The sequence below is a fragment of the Atta colombica genome, unplaced genomic scaffold (genome assembly GCF_001594045.1).
Source record: "Atta colombica isolate Treedump-2 unplaced genomic scaffold, Acol1.0 scaffold239, whole genome shotgun sequence".
Classification (NCBI taxonomy): domain Eukaryota; kingdom Metazoa; phylum Arthropoda; class Insecta; order Hymenoptera; family Formicidae; genus Atta; species Atta colombica.
The window spans coordinates 690,134-707,491 of NW_017259337.1; the positions used below are offsets into that span (position 1 = coordinate 690,134).

The following is a 17,358-nucleotide window of genomic DNA, read 5'->3' on the forward strand; positions in this document are numbered from 1 at the left end:
TATATATATATATAAAATTACGCCACTCTTGCTCTAAATTCATTATATTTTATTCACATATCATGTTATAATATATAACGTAATATATAATAAACGTAATAAACGTAATAAACATTAATGTAGTTTTATATAATAATTATGGATGAGTTAGTATTTTGAAAAAAATAATTTCTTTTCATTATTTTACATTGATTTATCTCGTATCGTCTTACATTGAAAGAATCGATATGCAAGAAAGAAACTTCTTGATTCCTTTTCCTGCGATAATTTAATTATAGAATGCAGTGCAATGCATTGCAATTTTGTATGACTAATATCGTGCCAAATACAGACCCGAACGCAACAGCTCTTTAATATTCCAGTTATACATATGTAGTTATGATAAGTGCAGAAATTTGTAATCATTATACCAATTTCGTTGTCCGTTATAGATATAGGTGTATATAAGTGCTTTTGTAATCACTGCAAAGTAACGATGATGTAAACAATTCTAATGAATTGCTACGCTTTACATTATTTTATTAAAAATAATATAGGTCTATAGATAAAGAAAAGGATAATTCACGATATTTTCTTTCTTTCATATACTCGAAAATGTCTGTCAAATAGAATCAAAATAAGATCTTGCGGATTTTGAAACACCACATCCCGACCTACTTTTTGTGGTTACATATCGCATCCGCCGCGACGCGAACTCTTTACACAAACTCTTTCTGACTTAATTTACATTGAAAATCATTTCTGGAAATCCGTTCTTTCTTATACTAGTTATGCATTGGAAAGATAACTAGTTTATAATGATATTGGAAGAATTTAAAACTCATCATAACTGAAAGTCTAATTATCGATTATAATTTCTGTACTGCAGTACGTAAATGCTTAAAATAATAGGCTTGCTTATCGTCGTTGATAACGAATGATGTGTACATGTTCACATGTCTTGTTATAAAGTACTTTTTCACGAGAAAAAAATTGTCAAACCTCTGATTTTTTTATGTTATACGATATAATTATTATAATTACATTATAAAAAAGAAATTTAAAGACATCATCTTTATGCAAAAACTAATTGATGCATAAACATAATAGAATAAATTGACATTAAAAAAAATCGAAAATTGAACTTTACATACGTGTATTTATATTATTTTTGATTATATTCTGAAACATTTTTTAATCGACAAAATAGTTATTCGTGTACAGTGCTGATTATTCTTTTAACGACGATTAACTCATTTCTAAAAATCGATGAACAATCAATCATTAGGATACGCAAGGCCCTTGAAAACCGTACTAACATGGAGGACGACCGAGTATCCTTGTTGGAGCAGCAGCTAGCACAGGCTAAACTGATCGCAGAAGAGGCGGATAAGAAATACGAGGAGGTGGGTCATCAGCGAACAAAGAACGAAAAAAATGAGGGCAAACGGACCCTTTATTTCTCTTTGTTAGAGACGAATTACCAATCGTTTAGGACGTTAAGACGATGACATCAATTTATAAATAAAAAAGAAATATTTACCTACATTTACTGGAACATTTTCATGGAAGGAATAGCGAATTAATTTCTGAAGAAGCAGAATTTCACTTCTAATACATTAATAATCTCGTATAAAGCTAGAAAGGATCGTCCAGGTCGGTTGGTAGTTCTCCTCTGGAATTATCTTTCAGGTAAATTTCACAGGTAGACGCATCATTGTGAGCTGAGCTGAGCAGAGATGTTTCTCGACATCAGAAACCTATTTCTTAACTTAGTCCATTTGTCTAATCGATATTTTAACCGTAAATTCTTTCGTTCGACATGTGTCCACCTTAAAGCGCCCGCAAGATTCTCGAGAATCGCAGCTTGGCGGATGAAGAGCGTATGGATGCCCTTGAGAATCAGCTGAAGGAAGCCAGGTTCCTCGCCGAAGAAGCCGACAAGAAATACGATGAGGTTCGCGCGCCCGCGACTACCACTGTCAAGCGTGTTGGATGCAGTGACGATGATAATCATGACGATGATGGTTCCTAGTCGATAGTCAAAATAGTGCCTAACCCCGTAACTCTCTGTCTTCTCTTTGTGTGCTCGAAAACACCGTGTTTCGATACATCTCCGTCGCGAATAAAGAGAAAGTGCCTCGCCCGAGGTATATTTCGTTCACTAAAATCATCAATTGATTGTTGCGATCATGTTAAAAAAACGAGGCGATTTTTGCGCGTTGCAAAGCGAAAATTTTCGTTAATCATAAAAAAGGCGAGAAGGTGAGAATCCTTCGCGCAGTGAAATCTTGAGAAGGGCAAATCGTGAATCGTCGATCTGTGTTCGCGATCTGGGCCGAATGAAAGTGGAAATTTTTTTTTCGTCTTTTAGAAGAGTATTGCGTATTCGCGACAAGTGCAGTGTTCTAAAGATCGTTCTTTTCATTTTGTTAGATAGCATAGAGAGAATTTTAGAAATATAGGAGTCACGTGGGAAGAAACGGAGGAAGAGAGAGAGAAAGAAAGAAAGAGAGAAAAAGTGATGATATATATGAGTGTTCACACGTGTTTTACGAGCGCGACTTACATAAAATCGGGTATCTGTGATTTCAAAGTGTTTCCGTTTCGACAAAAGCTACTACAAAATATCTCAAGTGCCAGTTTCATAAATAGAATTTAATCTTGTTATTGCTACATATATAATATTCCTGTTATTAGATACTTAGATTAGAGACGGCCGCGCGATCAAGTTCGGAGAAGTTCATATGCGCGCGTGTTTATAATTCAATTTCTTCAGCGGGTATTAAAGTCATCGTGGAAGTTTTGAGCCGCGATGCTCGGTTGGTGCTCGGTCTGTCGCTCACTTTCCCGTGAGACCGGCCTCATTATTAAATTTAATAAGAATATTGTCAATTGTGTTTGTGATAACGCCGCGTGAGACCGCGCGACTTTATTGCGGCTCTCCGCGCGTCAACGATTATAAATGGTGCTGCTTTTGTCAAGCTTGTCTTTCGGTAAGATGAGCGCGTTTTGCTTTGCTGGAATTCAGAATGCGATGCCCCAAAATAATGAGAGTTGTGATGATAGGCGTTTGCCGCGATAACGTTGAAATTACGGTGACACACACTTTGCTATTTGTTCGCTCAGAGATTACAGTATCAATCATCAGGATAAGATATCTTTCGAAATCTTTTTTCAGTCTTCTACATGATACGTGCAATATTACGGATTATTATTTGCGGTTGTGAACTGCCGGTTTTTTTATACGACGGTTTTTTTAATTTTACACACATTTTTTTATACACATATCTAAACTTTCTGTGACAGAATGTGTCATATTTATTTCTTCATGTTTTTGCAATATGAAGTCTGTTTTCTATGACTGAACTAGTACATTTTTGGAACTTAAAGTGAGATATTTGAGAAAGAATTCTAGTCTCTCAGGAATAAAAAAACAGACTCATTAATTACTTTTAATTAATTTGTAAAGAATTTGATTTATTTTTGTTAATAAGCACAGCTTATTTATTTTTATTAATATTTTATTATTATTTAATTTTTAAAAAGTCCTCGCAATCCTTTTTCTTGGAAATTATCATTAGAGAATTCATAATTTCTTGACATTTTTATTGAAACTTCTCGTAAACTCACTGTAATTTCAACCACTTTATCTTCTTCATTGATGATGTTCTATTCGATCTGTTAAATCGTCATTAATTAACAGTATGCACAAAAATTAATCGCGGTGTGCGAGAATTGATTTTGTCGTGTCGTTAAGCAAATCGTTCAATTTATTTCAGTAGATAGTGTTGCTTCCATACAATCGTCTGTTTTGACCTTTTAATTAACGATCTAACTGCCTAACCGTTACAGAAACTTACAGAGATGACGACAAATTCTAACAGCAACCAAGTGTGCCGATCTTCGTTAAACATCTTTTTTTTTTTTTTCATATATAAGACTTACAAACTTCATTCATTCCCAAAAACGTGTCGTAATTTTATCGTAAAATGGTTGGGACATTATGAAATTGGTAAAATTTGCTAAGATAGTTATAAGTTATCAACAGAAATTACACAACATAATTTTTCTCATAAATACCATTTATAAATACATTCATAAATACAATTTATAAAATCAAGACGCTCATTTTGCATCTTCTCAAGGAGCTGAATAAAATCTTTGTTTTCATTGCCTCAGAATCATGGATGTTACTTTTTATTGAGTTATTCGCAGAATTATGCTGACTATGAGAGATCAAATATAATATATAGATGCATAGACACAACGGATTCCATGTAAAAGAGTCTTTTATGCCGTGCTAACTGTAATAGAAAATTTTCAAAATGAAGAGATATGAACAAGGGAAAGCGGAAGTTGATAATCAAACCCGCGCGAATCGCAAATTTCTCAATTAAATTTCTACGAGCCATTTTACGATCGATTGCGCCACGTTATGCGGAAGTTGTGTTGCATGAATAAAAGATTGTCGTGGAATGGAATTACAGACATATCTGGTCATAATTGATACAAATCCATACTGAGAAAGAAATTGAAAATAGACAAACCACAGAAGATTCTGATTACATACATCAGTTTCGATTGTCTCAATTAGATTCTAGTAGATTTAAATAGAAAATCTTAATTCGTCCATTTTCAATCAGAATTTCAATTTATCCAACCAGACATTTTTCTCAATGCAGTCACAGTTAAAAGGCGTTTTTAAGAGTTCTATTTTACGACGATCTTTTTCCCTAGCGTGACCATACATTGCTGTTTTACATGCGCTTACAAGTCCATCAGGAGCTGCAATTTGCGTGACACGACTTGCGTGCTGCTATCTCTGATCGTTTGTTTTTCGACGATGTGGCCGAAGAATTGGAAGATGCTACCCATTTGCGAGTGTTCAGCAAGATTGCTCGGAGAAAATTGATGTTAATGCAACAGTTTAGTCTGTCGTTAACGACATGTTTTAATTTGAGTGCAAATTCGGAGATATCTTTAAAATGCAAAGTAGATATGTATTAAATTATGTAAAAAATGTTGCATTAATACAGTAAATTTTCTCGATCTACCAGTACTAAAAATACTTTTGACCGAAGTTGCTCATTTCTTTTTTTCATAAAACGAAAAATACTTTGCATAAACATAGGTTAAATGCAAATACCATCGCACGAATTTTGCGAGCTCGTCAGCAGACTTTGAGCACATAAAAAGAGAGAATTTCCGTGAATAATAATTCTTCCAATCACGGCTACGACGGCGATGACGAAGATGACAATGGCGACGACGAGACGCCATCCCGCCGCCTCCGGAATTTTCAGAGGCGGCGAGGTCGTCGAGGAAAAAGAGGAGGAGGGAGAGATAGAAAACAACATATGTTAGAAACCGTGTGTATGTCGTTTATACAGGTCGCCCGTAAATTGGCCATGGTTGAGGCCGATCTAGAACGCGCCGAGGAGCGTGCTGAGGCCGGAGAGTCGTAAGCATCGTTTTTATTAGGCATCTTTCGTCCGGCACCTTTTGCCCGAAGTGCGAACGATCCCATGGCATTTCTCTCCTCTCATCTCACCCAGCCGCCCCCTTTCTTTCCATTACGCATCCGTTGGATGCGCTTCAGCTCGCTCCTATAACTTTTGACAGCACCGTTAGCCCGCAATGTGTTCGTCGACAATGACGAAGAAGACAGAAATATCCTTTAACCACGCCCGTGCCCGTTTTGCACGATAACGATATGTTTTGTGATCGTATTTTACCATTTAAAAATGTTATGTATCAGTTAAGACTTTTTTCGTCATGGAAAGCCAGAATTACGAAATTTAATCTAATTAAATACCGTCTCATAGAAGTTTACTAAATAATATGTCGATACAGTAATAATGGCTTTCTACGACACCATCTGCGTCTAAGGGAAATAAATAAAAATTACATTGTCGAATTTTTTGATCTTATTAATCTTTTAATAGACGTATAGTGTCAAAATACATCCAAAATGATATATTGTATTATCTAATGAGTTGATTTTTAAAATAATTGCCTCAAAGAGTTACCTATGGACGTAGATGCGAATCCCATAATTATAATTAACGTTGTGGCACAGTGCATTCGCACTAATCTTTTAGCAGCCGAAAGGAACTTTGGAAACCAGGAAATATCAGATTTTTATGCGTCTCTGCATGTTAACACCTAATCTTTTTTTTTTGTTTTTTGTATTACTATTTCATGCCCACTTCCATCACCTTTGCTTTTGCGCATGACACGTGTGGCTGTTGATCACAGGTCGCCAGGAAACTAGTCTTGATGGAACAGGATCTCGAGCGCGCCGAAGAGAAGGCCGAACTTTCCGAATCGTAAGTGCAAGCTTATGCATGTGTTTATTAATCCGTTTTCCTCCATATGCAACACCTGCTATCATTTGTTCGTTATAATCATTCAGAAATTTAAATTACCGACGAACGTTTCAACACATAATTTTAAAATATAAAGATAATGACTTCTATATTACATTAATAAACTTCTATTATAGTACGAAAGATTTCTTATTAGTGCAGACTATTATGATAGAAACTTAATTGTTTTTCATGGTTTTTATACGGAGATAAATTTGTTTTATTACATAATTTGTATAACTTTTCATAACTTCGTATTATTTCTTCTCAAATGATTTAAAATTACATTTTAAAAATAAAAACTATTAAAAAATATTGAAAACGTTTGTCCGCAATTTTTGATATGTTTCTCTTATAATGGAAAAACAAATTGTGATATTAACGATTAATTAATTTTACAGAAAGATTGTCGAACTTGAAGAAGAATTGCGTGTCGTTGGCAATAATTTGAAGTCTCTCGAAGTCTCCGAGGAAAAGGTAAATGATTTATTTCATGCGCCATGTACAACGTAATCAGGATGGAACTTAATTCCGTAGATTATATCGCCTCCCCAATTCTCATTTTATATTATAATGATTTTCTTAATTATCAATTAATTCGCGTCTAAAATGTTGGAAAATATTATGGATAGAAAGTACACTGTGATGTACCGTTTTTATAACGCTCAATTTAATTTTAAATCATAAATTATGTCGATAAAAATATATCAATAAAAATACGTGCTAATAATTGGATTAAGCATTAATTTTATAATAGTTTTAAGCGTTCTAAAGTATCTTATAATCAATCTTATGATCAAGTATTTTATAATCCATATATTTTGGAGAAAATTATCGCGTTATACGTACAAGAAATAATATTTACGTAATTGTACGTAGGCCAATCAGCGCGAGGAGGAATACAAGAACCAAATTAAGACCCTTACTACCCGTCTAAAGGAGGTACACATCCTTTGGGAGTGTCTTGCTTTGCATTTTCTAACGTGTGATCCATCCTCGCGTCGTAGGTCTTGCCACTAAAATATTAACTCGCGTGCCCCTATCGTTTTGCTATCTGACCCCATTTTTTTTTAGAAGTAACTAAACAGTATTTCCTGCATTGCGGTGAACTAACGAAAGCTCGTTTTGTCTTTTTGTTGTGCTTGATTAAAAACAGGCGACGCAACGAGAGGAGACGTTCGAGGGCCAGGTGAAGATTCTTGATAGTCAATTGAAAGAGGTAAGTGAAAGCGAGAAAGATCAAGATTATCACAAATAAAAAACCCTTTAATATAATATATATCGGAAATTTCTACTTTCATTTTGATTATATTATTATTTTTTTATTAAAATATAAAATATTTAGATATTTTTAGAAATGGAATATTTAAATGTGATAAAAATAATCATGAAAATAATTTTAATTTGTGTACGCGAAGAATAAGAAAGGATTTACAAAAAGTACGCGTGAAACTTTCGAGATATAGAAATGTAAAGCTTCACAAATCGCATCAGATACGAAAAAAAACAAACGTATCAATAATAATCGTAAGTTTCTTTGCGAGTGAACCTATTATATCCGAAAAAGAAAGAGTAGAATATTGTTCTTAATAGCATATTAATTGTGTAATATAGAGTGTGTCGCAACTAAACCTTTCAAAGCTTAGATTCAGATTCAGCTTAGCGTAGTTGCAATCATGTGTGACGTGAAATTTGTTTTACTTGCATGGCGTGAGTTAAAGAAATTGATACCGATTATTTCAACGATTTCAAAAAAAGCAGTTATAAATCTTTGAATAATTATATTCCAATTTCATGCAATATATATAATTAAAATAAAAAACTTCTTTTTCTGTCTTTCTTTTTTTGAAATCGATGGATAATTTCGTTCAAAATATAATTTTCTGACTGACGAAGTATTGCGTTTGCGTAGGCTGAGGCACGCGCTGAGTTCGCAGAGAGATCCGTGCAGAAACTCCAGAAGGAAGTTGACAGGCTCGAAGGTGCGTATATGACAAAAAAAGAATATTAATTATTTTTATTCTCTTCAATAATACGATTTATCTGAATTCAACTAGATTTTTAAAATATATAAATACGTTGACATGTGTTAGATATATAAATAGATATCCTTTATATTTGTAATGTTATAATATGAATTGAATTTCTTAAACGGAAAGAGAGAAAGAATTCAGAAAATAGTTTTTATATAGAAGTTAGATATTCAGAATAACTAGAAAACATTTGTTATTCAAGTAGCTAAGAGTCTTAAAGAATCACAGCTCTGCATTTGAAGAGTTTGAAGTGTGAATCGATACCAGATGTTATAAACAAAGCAATATCAGAAATTATTACGAATTTGTAAATTTAATCTGTTTTTAAAGAGACTAGAGAAATTGATAAGAATGTTTCTATCCAGAAAATTCAAATCGAAACGGTTAAATCAAATTTTGAATTTATGATCAGTTTTTCCTAATTATACAAGGAATATAACGATTCGACAATTGTAAAGCAAACCCTACTTTTCCATGTGTGTATGTATGTGTGTGTGTGTGTGCGCCGTATTTTATTTGCGTATTTACCCTTCTAACCGCCGAAACGCAGTATGCTCGCGTGTGGCTTGCCGTGTGTGTTACTTCCCTTTAACCAGTGATCTTTACAGACGACCTTGCGGCCGAGAGAGAGAAAAACAAATTGCTACAGGAGGAGATGGAGGCCACCCTGCATGACATCCAGAACATGTAGATTGTATTTTTCGCGGTGGACGAAAATGCATAAACGCGAAAACGTTTAGAAAGCGAGAGAACATCCGAGAGAGAGAGAAAAAGAGAGAGATTAAGAAAAAAGAAATCGAAAGAAAATAAATGCAAGTAGGTAGCAAAACGGCGGCAACGAGAAGTGAACGAGAAACAAATACGCCGTTACGGAGCGAGAGCTTCGTATGTGCACACCTAACATTAACGGATAAAAATGCAGTCTTTAGGCTAGCCTTATACCCTCCATTACGTCCATCCGCAGTGCGTATACGTACTATACATGCTTGTATGCGCTCGAGCATGTGTATCGTGTGCGTGTTGCGTGTCTATTTGTATGCGTGTGACGTAAGTTGCTGATGTAGGTTGAGAGGAAGAGAATAGAAAATGTGTGCATGTGTATATGTATATGAGAGGAAGAGTAAGGAAGATACAGAATGAAAGGATCAATATGACAGAGAGAGAGAGAGAGAGAGAGAGAGAGAGAGAGAGAGAGAGAATGTAAAAGATAGAAAGAACGAGGAAGAATAAATAATACGCGATAGACAGACGATAGGATAGTTCCATAATATGAAGTTAATTGAAATCTGATTTTTTTTAGCTTTAGATTTTAGCTTAGTCTGTCTTTAAATTTTAATTTAAAGAAAATGGAGGAATGACTGCGACCGGTTTGAGACGTCTTCGAATATGATGCGATTTAAATTCGTTATGAAAACGATTATACTGGCCGTGGGAGGAATACGTGAAGTATTAGACAGACGAATATGAGAAATGAAGACAAGACAAATAGGATTTATTTGTATCGAGAGAAATTTGATGAAAAATTTGAAACTAATTTTTTTGAGCGTATTAATTTTATACGTTAAAGATTTTAAATACAATCTATTATATAATTATAATATTGTATATTATATATACTTAATGTACATATATAATTATATAATAAACAGCGACTCGTCTGACACCTGTAGACAGGTTCTCCCCATTAAAGATAAACGATTGTTGAGTAACAATTATTAAATAACAAAATATTGTTGAATATCTTTTAGAAGTGACTTACAAAAATTTTATCTTTTAATTGATTCGACCAGTCCACCATTTCATCGAATATAGCGCGTGTTTCTCTCGGTACAAAATACGCGTAGCAGGATTGTATATAATGGAGGGAAATACGAGTGTTCATTTACTCTGCATCATTTTACATTCCGCATTCCACGCGGCTCAGCTCGCGCGAGAAGAAATTCGTCAGTTTCTTCTGTTAGCTTTACAGTGAGATTATTGTCGCGTCATCTTCTCATTGCCGCCGATGAAAGCAAAGACGACAATGATGCAATAACCATGCATTTAAGAGGATTCCACTGCCAAACCTTCCTATTAATTTTTCTAAAAATATATTTTCTAGTACGTTTTTGTCTTCGTTGTGCAATATTCAGTCAAACAGTTATAATTGTATTACAACGTAGTATTGCCATAATTCAAATTATTTTCTTTCTTCATAATAAAATAATCGGAAATTATCTGGCCTATGCAGATATATGTGTTGTACGTATGCAGAATGATTTATTTAATTTCGAGCCTATGAAAAATTGATTAACGCATAATACTTAAGATAACAAACAGGGAAGCAACTGACTACTTTGTCACGTCGCAGCGCAGCTTCCCGTGCTAGCTGAGTCATTTCGATATTTTTTTACCGATCGTGCCTGTATATATTTACGATATAAATACTAACCACGGCCAACGTCAAACCTCAATGCAGGGAACGTGCTTCGTTTCGAACGTAACAGCGAAGAGATTGGAAATAATAATCGATCGTCGAAATAATGCATATCCGATATTCCACTTCGCGGCGCATGGTTCGCCTCGAATTATTATTATTATTATTATTACTATTACTATTAATTGATACAGTTTGTCGTTAATGTTATTGCTACTTTACGCTCACCATCGAGCATCGCTAATTCTATAGAGAAATTTCCTCTTTTTTTCTTTTCTACTGAAAAGCGTAATTTATGTCGCCTCGACCTCGATGCCGTAATCCGTCATGGTTATTCTTGTAGCACTTTTCCTGCAATATATTCTTGGATGGCTTTTTGATGTGGAAATGTGCATCGTCCTCTTCCCGTTTCAATATATAAATGCATGTATTACCATCGCTAGCATGATCATTGAACGATCATGAAGATAGTAGAATAAATCGAATATTCGTTTCGGGATTGACTCCTGAAAACAATAGAAATATTTTACCTTTCATATTATGGAAGATACTTTAAATTTAATAATTTAGCTTGATTTGTATTGTATAAATCGGTATTTTGTTGATGTAGTATTAATATAATTACGTATTAATTATTACACAACTTCTAAATATAATCACGTATGATTAATTAGATTGATCTAATAATATTTCTTCAGAAATTTGAACTATTTTGAATTGTCTCGTAAGTATGTCTCTATTTATATATACGAAGATGACAATGAACTAATCCAAAATACAGTAGCTTATGCGATATCGAAAGGCCATCCAGAAACATCGCGATCGTTTGTTCTCCAAGTTAACGTCGCCATGAGCAAACGTTATTAAAAACCAGCAATAATGCGAAAAGCACAACTATGAGACCTACATGTTCTATCGTTGATTTTTGTTAGCCACAATTTTTTTTCTTTCTGAATAATGCTAAAATTACGAAAACGCAGATACTTGAGTTTAAGAGAATTTTAGTTTATTAATTTACTTAATATTAATAAAGTAAATGGAACGATAATAACACTAATATCATTGTAATAATAATTGATTATTATATATTGCTATTATTATAAAACTGTTTATAATATATATTTTAATTTTGAAAAAAGAGTGTGTCGTTTGTTTTTCGTTGTGTCGTTGTTCTTTTTTTTTTTTTTTTTTTTACCTGCGCTAACATTAATCCTCCACCGTTAACATAATGACGTAAACTTCCACGCGATAACGCTGTGTGGTCGCCTTGTTGTTAGACAATCTCGTAACAAAATTGCATGATGAAGGAAGAAAATGGTACGTATACTTTATTTACGGTGAGTAAATTTGCTTAATTCAATTTTGCTATATTAATGCATGACAAATTTCCCTACTTATAATATCAAAACTTCACGATTGTCTTTTATCATAAAGTAAATATTATTTTATAGATAGACCTTTTCAATTATTTGAGTAATTTACTGATAACATTTTTTCGATATATGTATAGCATAATCGTTGATTATATTAATGATTTTACATCGTAAAAAAACTATTTTCATGATTAATATATTTAATTATTGAAATATGTTTCGTTAGGAAAATGTATGAAAAAAACTATTATTATAGAGTTAAGAATAGCATAGATATAAATTAAGATACAAATTTCAATTATCTAAAAAAATTGTTATATCTGACAAAAGAAATTTAATGAACATCAGGGTCGTAGAAACAGTTGATGAATCTTATTTTTAGCTGTGTTAAGATTCACGTTATTTATTTTTAAATCCTTAAATTATTTAATCAATTTCAAATAAATTATTTTCACCATTATCCTACTTGGTTAATTCACTACCTCTAGCGGTATTAATTTTAACAATATTAAATACTTTCATCTCTTCAGCACTTTTTTCTCCAAATATTTTTCACGCTACGCAGTAAACGAAATCTCTAACTAAATAGCGGCTACCTATAACGTTGCGAATGCTTGCAGATGAGATGGTGATCGAAAAGGAGAAATTCAAGGAAGTCGGGGATGGCTTGGATAATGCGTTCTTCGAGCTCTATGGCGTGTAACGTGGCTACTAACCATCCTTCTAACGCTTCAATACAAAAAAAAAAGAAACAAAAAAGATACCTTTCTTACAAATCTAGCTTGCGCTTAATACATCTTTTGTAAGTTACCCATCTATGCTTTTTAATCCGCTCATTGCTAAAATCGCAGCTTCCCGACCTTATGAAAGAATTCCTCATCTTTCTAAAGTGCGAAAATTTCTATATACCTACCTTCTTTCACATTCGCTTAAAACTAAAAAATATTTCATGTACACTATTATATATATTGGTAAAGGATCGAAGATTCATGTGATATCTACGTCTTTTCAGTATCTCGTATCAAAGTTCATGCAAATCAATGCCCCTAATTCATACTGAACGTATCAAAGTACAATTGAATATACAGTAACTGTGTGAATACGTTCTAACGACGCTATGTTTTCTTGCAGATGAGCTCGTCCACGAGAAGGAGAAGTACAAATACATCTGCGACGACTTGGACCTCACTTTCACCGAATTGGTTGGTTAAATCTGGCTGTCAAATATCCGCATCCGCTATCGAATTATTTGGCCATAATTATCAACATTATACGCACAGTTCGATCGCGGTCGGGTCACAGCCATTCGACGCATATACTTTCGTAATAATAATCAATGTACTATAAATACGTTCCGCATTCAGAATATTCTTCTTTTTTTTTTTTATTTATCAACTATTCCACTTCTCCAGCTTTCGTCGATATATACAGCCGCTCTGTGTGAGCCGCGATTATTTATTTAATTATTTATTTCGAAAACACCGCTTAAATCAAAATTACAAGCGCAGTTCTAATTGCATTATGCTTCAGTAATTGAGCGTGCGGTAAGTAGAGCAAAAATAAAAGTACAGTAAATACTCGATGTATTGTATTATTAATAAAATATAATTGAAATGTGAAAGTATCTTGATGATCTTTTTATAACAGTTTGCGATTTAAAATTGTACAAGGCCACTTTTGTTTCTAATACAATACTTCTCTCTCAGAAATTAGAACAAATAAAACATCACATAGAATCTAATGTACTTTTTTCTTTCACACTTGAAACATATCCTGTTCCTTATTATATTATATATTTATCCGTATATAGACTTTGATCTTATTTATATACAGACTAATCCATTTTATCTTTTGAAGTGAATTTCTCAGGTTTTAATTAAGGATCAATCCAGCTAATTTTCCTTCATCCTATTCTCACTTTAATCTGCTTCACAGATATAATAATCATCTAAACTCAAAGTTTAGATAATCTTCATTACCCATGAAGATTATGTGCTCGTTATGTTCTCTCTCTCTTTCTCTCTTTCTCTTTCCAATTAAAAAAAATATTAAAATGTACACCCAATTAACCATCATACCGTCCACTAATACCACGTTCCCTCCCTTCTCGTTGCAGACGTACTGGTAAATGAGCGCTGTAAATACAAAGCAATCGCCGACGAGATGGATCAGACGTTCGCCGATCTTGCTGGATATTAGCAGGCAGGCTAAAATGCATACAACCGGGGATGTTACATGTGGGAAAAAGAAAAAAAAACGAGAGAAAAAAGAAACGATTCGTTTATGCTACGACAAAACGACACTGCCAGCACGCAGACCCTTCGCCACACACATCGTCTCGTCCGATTACATTAGCATTCTACACACTCGCTAGAGGAAAGTCGAGGACGAGGAGGATGAGATCGCTGACATTTAGCGTTAACCGCGCATGATTTAACCGTTAAGTTCGAATTTTTCGCTGAAGATACCGTCACGCGTTCTACATTCTTCCAACTCGATCGAAATCTACGTTTGAGCTCGTCCAGCATCTTTTGTAAAGTTTTACATAGAAATCGGGAAAGGAACCTTTTTGAACGGCGGTAAGATCGTATAAAAAAAAATTGTGCTTCTGAAGATTTTTTGGAAGCAAAAATATATACGTACTCTTCCAATACCTGGCATGATTCCCGTTCAATGATGACGACGATTTATTGCAACATTGATTCTGTTACCTGTGCTTGTATTATCCCTGCACAGCAAGGTGTCTTATCCCTTACGTCCAATAAATTTCATTATTTCCATCGAGATCTGTATTATTCCCTATAATTCGCATAGCTTCTGTAACGACATTGGTTACTAAGAAACTTCTTGCTTAAAAATTAATTATTTTCATTTTGCTAGCTCAATTGCACAATTTATGCAGGATACTAAAAGTCGCATTGTTTCATTAACCAAAAAAAAGTACGGGCCAAAAACGGTATTCGAAAGTTAAATTGTCCTCATTCGAAATCAAGTCCATATGGCCTTAAATATAACATCCTAATTCATGCGACAAATGTGTTCAAAACACTTTTATATAAGCAGGAAATAAAAATGAACTGTACAAATTCTTGATATAATTACAATAATTTGTATCTACCAACGGGCTTAAAAAAATTAATAATGTTGGAGTGATTAACATCAACAAAAAAACGACAAATTTCCTGCTTATAACATTTCTATTTCGTTTAAGAAGCAGCGCTAACATTCATCATTAACCATGAATCTTCTTTATATTTGCACATTCCACCATACGATTAGACAGTGCGGTCTAATTAATCAGGCTAACGCTTAAGTTTCTTTCCATTATATATTAAGAAATACCATATATTATCCTCATCTGTTCATGCTTCTATGTTGTATTGTGCAGTATTGTGTCAAAATATTGATTGAATTACCGATTGACTTGCTGAAATATCTCATTTTAACATAAGGAATGAGATATAGTGTTCATTATAGCATATAAAATTGCTTCTATGATATATTAGAAAAGTTTGCAAAGCAATCTGGGCTGGATTATGATGCGAAAGAAATGAAGTCTAATAAAGATAGAATGATATTACAAATAAAAAGGTACGCTTGAAATGATCGAATTGCGAGGTCGATCAAGTTCGATACATCTACGGCTTTTGGCAACATACCTAAATGCTGAAAATTGTATATCTTAGTCTTTAATCTTTTCCAAATGTTAATTCAACGGTTTGACGATCAAATATGATCACGCAAGTTATCGGGATTGACGATAAATCTTGTGATGGACCAAGCTCAGAGACTTTCAAACATGCACTCGATGCAAGCGATCTTGACTATCTTATGTGATAATTATCATTTTATTGTATTTATATTACTTTCAATAAATATGCATATTTTATATCTCTGCATACTAAAATGTTTTACTCGCTTTTGAAATTACGTCATATTAATATTTATTTTACTGTAATGTTATTTCATAGTTAATTCAATTCACGAGCATCTGTTACATGAATATTGATTACTTTACGACAATGCTGAATACTAATGGCGTCCGTGGAATTTGCAATATTTCTTCAAATAACAATTAAATTCTCTATCATCGTGATATTAAAACTTATCACGCAGTCGTGTTAAATATTTTAAGCAAAATATAAATATATCATATTAGAAAATTAAATGTAAAAACAGTTATTTGTTAAATTCTGAAGAAACAATACATAATATATTTAACTTAATGAAACGATACACATTATATAAATGAAAGGACTCCTTTTTTGTGAATATTTGTAAGTGAATATTTGTAATAATACAAGTTTATGATTAAACTGAGCACATGCGAATAAAAATAAATTACACAAACGGTGGTAAAAAATGATACAAGTCTTTGTGACTCGTTTCTTTAAGAATGAAAACTAGGAATTTTTCAGAATGAAGAAAGGAATTTCATCGATTAAAGAAAGTGCAATTACCAATAATGAACCATAGATTTACATAACATACATATTCATTATTTATGATTTGCTATGATAATATAATATTTGTCTAAACACAACGCTAACATATATTTCTGTATCTTGCAATTAAAATATGAAATCCTCTTATCAGCGATCTAATAATTACAAGAGTGCTACATAACATGTTTCCAAAAATATCCATTCTCTTCGTTCATAAAGGAGTTCAAACGACATCACGTGTAACTCACAGATAACACTTATATAACTTTTACATGGTTCATTAATCTGTACAGTTCCATCGGACATCGTTCCATAATATAATCTGCCTATTCAGGTAAATGAGATGTACATACATTTCTGAGGAACCAGTTTGACATTTATAATTTAAAAATATAATAACAAGACACTAAAAAGCACTTCGTGATAGTAAACATTACATTCTATCAACGATCAATTTAATTTATTACTACACGATAACAAACAATGAACCAAAGTAAACAAATCTATTTTAAAAGATTTAATAGTCATGTTAGCCAACACGAATAATACTGCGCTTTTGAAATATGAATTTCACAAAAAGAGCTTGACATTAAAATAAACTAAATATCAAATAATTTTCTATCAAAAATTTTCATATTATTCGTGTAACCTCAGAATCGCCGAATAATAAAATAACTTACATCAACAACGTAAATGCAATTTGGAAATAAGAAATATGAAGCATATATTTATATATATATA

General features: G+C 33.1%; 1 protein-coding gene across 16 annotated transcripts in view; it reads left to right on the plus strand.

The window, feature by feature from the left end:
* LOC108688810 (tropomyosin) overlaps positions 1-15,488 on the plus strand; it is a 41,024-nt gene extending 25,536 nt beyond the window's left edge. For 3 of the 16 annotated variants that reach the window (XM_018195242.1, XM_018195236.1, XM_018195247.1), the window contains 6 exons: positions 1,268-1,385; positions 6,241-6,311; positions 6,752-6,827; positions 7,507-7,569; positions 8,263-8,332; positions 8,992-9,887. In XM_018195242.1, the coding sequence (XP_018050731.1) occupies positions 1,268-1,385; positions 6,241-6,311; positions 6,752-6,827; positions 7,507-7,569; positions 8,263-8,332; positions 8,992-9,074 (481 nt within the window). In that variant the 3' untranslated portion in view covers positions 9,075-9,887. Of the gene's footprint in view, positions 1-1,267; positions 1,386-1,818; positions 1,937-5,372; positions 5,444-6,240; positions 6,312-6,751; positions 6,828-7,229; positions 7,293-7,506; positions 7,570-8,262; positions 8,333-8,991; positions 9,888-12,792; positions 12,921-13,303; positions 13,914-14,288 lie in introns of those variants that run through there. The other 13 variants (XM_018195241.1, XM_018195235.1, XM_018195246.1 and 10 more) reach the window with 8 other exon arrangements.
* The last annotated feature ends 1,870 nt before the right edge of the window (positions 15,489-17,358 follow it).